General features: G+C 47.8%; 1 protein-coding gene across 1 annotated transcript in view; it reads right to left on the bottom strand.

Moving 5' to 3' along the window:
- The window catches only part of ARHGAP31 (Rho GTPase activating protein 31), a 95,755-nt gene extending 88,670 nt beyond the window's left edge, over positions 1-7,085 (bottom strand). Inside the window, exon 1 of the mRNA XM_006756430.2 lies at positions 6,895-7,085. Within this exon, the coding sequence (XP_006756493.1) occupies positions 6,895-6,994 (100 nt within the window). The 5' untranslated portion in view covers positions 6,995-7,085. The remainder of the gene's footprint in view (positions 1-6,894) is intronic.
- Between the last annotated feature and the right edge of the window lie 6 nt (positions 7,086-7,091).

Genomic DNA, 7,091 nt, shown 5'->3' with positions numbered 1-7,091 from the left:
GCAGGGAGGGGCCTGGGAGGGACAGGTGGGGAGGGTAGGTTGAGAATGGGTGTGCGTGTATGAAAAGCACCTTGCATTTGCTATCCAAATGTGAGTTGTCACTATTACTCTTAATGACTTAGGCTGGTGGAAGAACAAAGCAAAGGGAGAAAAAGCTATTTTTGCAGGTGTTTTTTCTCTCTCTACAAAACTGTAAATGCCAAATTATGAAATATGCTATTCTGGGAGATTGTGCTCATGCCTAAGACCATGGCCTTGGGAGTCAGACAGATGTGGACTTAAATTCTGTCTTCTCTATCTCTGTAATCTTGGCCAGGGATTTAACCTCTTCCAGCTGAGTTTTCTCCTCTGTAAAATGGTGATAAATAGCCCGATTTTACAATGTTCAAAATACTACGTTTGTGTATAAAGTGGCACATAGTAAGCAATTACTGCAGACAGTAACTCTCACAAAAATAACAAGCAGGTCTGATTTGGGACTCAGCCTTCAGTTTTGGGTCTCAATTTTAAGCCTCAGCTAAAATTGCATCCTGGGAGAAGATGAGAGGGACACGGGTGCTGTGTGGACTCCTGGCGTCCTATCAGGCTGTGGTCCCACCTCACTAAGGCCTGAGATCAGCCCTTTGAGGTAGGAAAACCAAGACCCATAAAACTCAAGTGTGGCATTTGTGTCGGGGCTGGGAGAGAAATAGCTCAGAAAATTGAGTGGGTGGGCCATGCACCCATTAGCAAAAAGAAAATTAATTTGAAGGGTGGGAATAAGTAGGAAATTGCCACATTGGCTTAAATACATGGGAAGCAATGAGTGAAAAATAAAACAAAGAAAAAACAAAACAAAACCCCAAACACAAAAAGCAAGTAGTTCCATGTTTCCGGGCCTCAGGGCCCATGTGAAGAAACCATCAGAGGGAAGTGGAGTCCTGTACCCAGAGGCCAGGCTGATAGGCAGCTCAGCTTGATCGATCTGTACTGGAGGGAGTGAGCACCAGGTAGCCCCAACCAGAGGGTTTATCACTACCTTGTTCCAAAAATAGTTAGCTACAATCTCTAATAGAAAAGGAATAGGGGGCTCTTGTTATCCCCAGAGTAAGTCCTAGATCTTTCAACCCTGCCCCCCCTTTCCACCCACTGCTACAAAATCCCAGGAGACGCTGCAGTGAGGTGAGTCCCTGGGACAAACAGTTCTCAGCCAGTACTTCAGAACTGCCTTGGTCAATCAGCTCCCAAACTCAGAATGTGCTCTTCCCTGCTCCCTACTCCCACAGAACAGGTTTCCAGACTAGCCCACAGGTGTCCAATGGAATAGGGGGCAATAGAAAGAATGCATGGAAACTATAGCGCTAGTGGCACTGGGGACCTTATCCACCACTTACAGCACCATCTTTGGGAAAATGTGCCCCTAGTTTCAATGTTGCTCTGCACCAGCGTCAGGCCAGGCCTCCAGCTCCCTCCGGCCCCAGCAGAGTGTCTACTTGGCTCTAGGGCAGGTCTGGGGCCACAGGAGAGTGGGCTTCCTCAGCAGCCCCAACATCCCGAGGCTGGAAGGCATTTGGGTAGCTGCCAGCCTGGTGGGTGGGGGTGGGGGTGGGGGGAAGTGGGAGGCTATGCCTGTGGTCAAGGGGCTCTTGGCAGAGGTCTGGAGAGTGGGCAAGAGGGAGGGATGTGGGTGGGCGGAAGTAGCTGTTTCTATTCTGTATGGGTTGTTTGTCACATCCAGACTATATAGAGTACGTTACAGTTCGGCTTTAGTTTGCTCTGGGTTTAAAGTCTTAATCCTCCTCTTCTGGTTCTTCCTGTTTCACTCTGGGAGCCCAGATTTGGGGATGCCCCTCTACACTCAAGCCCACGAGGTTGCTGTTCTGTCTTCACAAACTCCACCTCCAGGCCTTATCTTCTCTTTCAGTTCCCTGTGGGTCCAGGAGTGGCTGGGTATCTTTCTCAGATCTTTAGTTTCAGGTTGACATATTTCTCTTCCACTATTATACACTGGTGGTCTCCTCCTCACAGTAGTCCTGGGAAAGCCCTGCATGAACTGGCTTCTCTACTCAGAGGGGCAGTCAATCAGCTTCTTCTTGGTGACTGACCAACCCATACGACCACATCGTTTACTCATTTCTTTGGAGCCCTCATTCAGTCAGTCATGGATGGTAAGTGGTTATGCTAGGGCAAGCCCAGGGTGTTAGGATAAAAACAGCTACATTTGTAGCTTATTACATGCATGCCCTCTGCTAAGTGCTTTGCCCATATGAACTCATTTATCCTCACATCAGACCTCCTATCCCTATTTCAGAAATGGGGACACTGAGGCCCAGAGGGTGTAAATAACTTGCTCCCAGGTCACTCAGCTGGGGACAGGCAATGTGGGGATTCTATCACAGGTGGTGAAGTTCTGGAACTTCTAATGGGAGCACCCAGTGGGGACACCTGACTTGGGAGGATCAGGGAAGGTTTCCCAAAGCAGCTGAGACTCAAGGATGAAGAGTTAGCTAGGGAAGGTGTGATAATGATGTGCCAGGCAAGATTCTAGGAGGGAAACAACGAAGCCAGAGAGACTACCCAGCCCTGGTTCTGCATTTGTTTAATCTTATCTTGAACAGAAAAAATATTTACCTTCCTTGCTAAGACTTTGCTCCTGTTTATGTTTGGGTATCTCGTCTATTTAATGTGGATAAAAGCTTTCACATTCTTCTCCTTCGTCATGACAGCCAATTTCAAAGCTTAATTGGTTTCTGCAAGTTTGTTCCCATCCCTTAGGCTGTAGATTGGAGTCTGGAGTACACGATTCTTCCTCTCCCACAGGACCTAGCACAGTGCCTTAATGCCTTACTATGTATTTGTTAAGTAAATGAATAAAAAAAGTGAGAGAACTAGTTAGCCTTGGAAAATAGAACAGCTACACCTAAAAGTACTCATTGCCTTATCCTTGATCTCTGAAATAATGGGGCTATTTTACTCTCATCGAATGTAAAATTATACTTATAATGGGCTTTTATGAATTTATTCTGAACCTTTTTTCATCCCTCAAATCAAATATATATATTTTTTTCTTTTCTCTCTTTTTCAATTTGATAACAACTAGAAAAACATCTTCAGGAATAAAAGGGCTCACAGCTCTTACCAAACATTCAGAGGGTGCACTTTGAACGGCCTAAGCTACTTTCCTAGGGGGAAATGGCCGTAAACCCCTGCACTTGCTGTGGTCCTTAACTCTACCCGAATTTCAGAATACCTAGCTTTTAAAATCATACCCATGGCCGGGCACCAAGAGATTTCAATTTAATTGGTCTGAGAGGGGGCCTGGGTGTTAACTTTTTTTTTTAGGCTCTCCACATGATTCTCCTCTGCCACCATCATGGTGAACCCTGGATCAGAGCAGTATCACTTTGTACCAGGATCTGAGTAAAATGACACAGATTGTTTGCAAGGGTGGGCCAGCATGGAGGCAGAGCACTTGCCTGACAATGCTCTCTCAGGGGTCCCTTGACATCTCCCAGCACTGCAAGAGGACCCAGCACACTGGGGGCAGAGGGGAGAGGTAGGAAATGCTTGCGGACAGGCGGACCAACGTACTCTGGCCCTCACAGGACTTCACCCACAGCCTCCCAACCACAGGCGACAAAATGATGTGGTTTTCATTACATAGCTGCAAGCAAGGGCCTTCGTATTCAGTGGTCAAAAACGAAGAAAGAGAAAAGGACTATTTTCAGCATTAGCGGTGAGGAAGGGATGATCTTCTCCCTCTATTCCAGACAGGAAGAGAAAGTTATCTGGTTCCCAGGGGAGAGCTGGGGGTTGGGGCAGCAGCCACTGTGCTGGAGGGGAAGTGAGAGAGGCTCCTGCCAAGTTGCCCAGGAGCAACCTCATGCCATTCTTGGGTGTTCTCACCAGGCGGAGAAAAGTGGTTCAAATGCAAAAGGGGGACATTGTCCTTCACACCAGGCCCCTGTGTACAGCTAGGGACGACCCACAGGGTCTGAACTTGGCATCTGTGTGAATGCCCACAGAAACCGTAGACACAATTTGAGCCTGTGTGTTTTTCTAAGGAAAAGGGTTCCTGTTTTTCATCAGCTTCCTAACGATTAAGGATGACAACTGGCCCTGAGCAACTTCCTCTGTAAGCTGAACACCTATTTGTCACCCACACACCCTGCCCTGTCAGATTTGTGCAACTGAAGGTAGCAGGGCTGAGCCACAGCAAGTTACGGAAGTAGATGACATTCATCCTCTGCGCTCAGACTCAGGAGTATCGCTTCCCCACGTTCAGATGGCCTGAGCACAGCTAACTGTCACCAGATTTGTCCTCCACCCCAATTCGGGGCTTCCCCTCCCCGTTGCAAGCACAGGGGCTCCCTTGGGTTCCCTACATCTCTGTTCTTTCCTTCTGGCTTAGACACCTAGACCCAAATCCATTGTTCTCTGTCACTACCCAGGTCCATCCTCGACCCTTGCCCTCAAAGGTGAAGTAACCATGATGTCAGTTTTCGGAGGTCCTCCCCAGCCTTCGGGCTCCTAGTCAGCACAGTGACTTGTCGCCCTCAGGATTCTGGGCTGAACGTCTAAGCCTCTAAGGTCACGGACAGTGTCAGTTCAGAGCTGAACTCTACTTAGGTATGTCAGTCAGCTTTTCCTCCCTGCAGGCAGAGTCCAGGCCGTGGACTTCATTGTCTGTTAGGTAATACATGTTTCAGAAAACCCACAAGGAGGATACACTGTTTTAGAGAAAACATTGGCACTGACTTTGATTCTACACTATAACAAAAATAAGAGACAACTACCTAATTAGTTTTAGATGTGGGAAAACAGAAATCCTCATTACTTTCATTTATATACCAATTTAAAAAAAACATTTATATAAGCAATGTATTATGTGTGCCCAATTCCCAGGTGGCACAGTAATGGTGCGTGGATCATTAAGTAGGTCACTTTCCTTTCATTTCAAAGCTGAACTCTACTCAGGCATGTCAGTCAGTCTTGAAAGTTTGCTGATCCTGTGGCTGGGCTGTCTGTTTGCAATTTGGGAGTTTGGGGGGCCATTAGAGGAGACTGTTGGCCTAGACATGGAAGCCAGGGAGAGGAGATGCGCCTGCTAGGCCAGGACCCTCTGCGTTCTTCATGACTAACTGTGTGACCTTAGGTAAGCCAGTTTACCCCCCTGGGCTTCCTCCCTCCTTCCTAGAGCAGGGAACACTGGGGATTGGTTTTCACATTTTTTTTTCTTTAAACAGTAACCCTGTCCTTTCCCCCCAAATGAAACATACATGGAACTCCAAAATGTAAAGCAACTGAAAGAAAAACTGCCTAAGGGGGCTTCTGAGGTATCTTCACAGAACCCTGGGGCTCCTGGAGGCAGGACTGCCAAGCACCCCCATGCAATTCCCCCAGCTTTGCAGGGAGGGCCCCAAATAACACCATGTCATGGAAGATGGCATCTCAGGAGCATTGGTAGTGTACCCGGATAGTAACCAGAAGGCCCCTGCGAAATCGGGTGGAGGGAACATTCATTCTGAATTCCTGAGGGCAGTGGTTAAGATGTATACTTGAGCGCTCACACCTTCAAAAAACCCTCAGTCCCAGCCATGGGATTTCAAATGTACCTCTCCAGATTGTTGGGACGGATGACACGAATGGACTCAGTTATGCCTCACTTTCAAAAGAGGCAGTTTTGAAACTTATGGTGCCCCAGCTCTAAAATACTGAGCGATTTGTCCTAATGACATAGCAGGCTCTGAACTCGAGAATACCGCTGGAATATCACACCACTGCAAATTACTAGGTGCTGCTCCGTCTCTAAAACACCGGAATTGAAACAAAAACCTTGCACTGTTTTTGATCTGCACATCTGATATGAGCTAATCACATCATTCTTTGAGATTATTTTCCTGGAGGCAGAATTCCACACAGTTAAGCAGCCCTTCAGTTGCCCCTTTTGTTGTATCTATGTGTAAGCACACAGCCCATAGAGTGGACGGTTTCCTCTCTCCCTGAAGTTTCTGAAGAAAAGGCCTTTTTATCACGGGTAAACGCTGGGCCAGTCAACCTTACAAAAGGAGTCATTTAATGCTCAATTTCCCCAACTTTTCTATGATTAAAAACTTCTAATCTCAAATGCTGGTGTTGTAGTTTATATTATTTTCTTCCCCCCTCCCCTGCCAAATGTTTAAATTGTCTCTACTCTGCAGGATTCCCTCTACTTTTTCCCCCTGCAATCTGACCTTGAAAAACAGAGACCCTCTCCTTTTCTTTGACATGCCCTAAGCTATTTTAAAATCGAGGTCCTCTGACCTTTTTACAACACTCTTCTTGTCTGACACACCAAATGCTGATCCGAAAGCCAAGAGGAGGTAAAGGGGCTGGGGGGCTGGGAAGGAGAGGGAGGGAGGTACTATGTATTTGGCATCAGTTCAGAAATTCAGAAAATGTTTGTGCAACCACTCCCCCAGCCAGGATCCACCGCACCCCCTTGCCTTCCAGCACATTAATAAAAAAAGATGTGAGCGATGAAATTGGAGAGCCCGGGAGGTACACCCAAGGTGGTCATAACTGTGGTCGTAACTGATCCCCACCCCACACGCCCAGCCCGCATCCCTCCTCTCCCGTATCCAAAGTTTGAGATCAAGGTCTCTGGAGTTCCCAGCCCTACCCCCCAGAAGTACCCGGTGAAGCCGGGGCAGCACCGCCCAGTAACGGCTTCTGTGAGGCTGACACTACCTCTGCGCGATGGGGTGGCAGCGCTGTGCACCTTAAGAATCATATTGTTCTTAAAAAAAAAAAAAGTAAAATGAGCACGCAGGCCTGGAATACATTAACTTGTGAATTGAATCGAACACACCCCAGGAGAGTCCATCTCTCCCTCAAACAAAAAGAAGGAGGGAAAAAAAGGCGAAGGCACGTTACCATCTTGTCCTGAGCTTTCCAGATACTCCGTCAGGTCGCAGCCAAAGGCGCCGGTGGCTCCCTTTCGTTTCAGCTTCTGCTTGGCACCCTTGTTCTTCATGAGTTAGTCCCCAAGAGGTTGCCCCTCCGTGCTCCCCTCCCCGCTGCTTGGCACCGCGCCGGAGATGGTCTCCGGGGCTAGATCACCGGCTGCCGCG

Source organism: Myotis davidii, unplaced genomic scaffold (assembly GCF_000327345.1).
Source record: "Myotis davidii unplaced genomic scaffold, ASM32734v1 scaffold2314, whole genome shotgun sequence".
Lineage (NCBI taxonomy): Eukaryota > Metazoa > Chordata > Mammalia > Chiroptera > Vespertilionidae > Myotis > Myotis davidii.
This window is presented reverse-complemented; position numbering and strand designations above follow the sequence as displayed.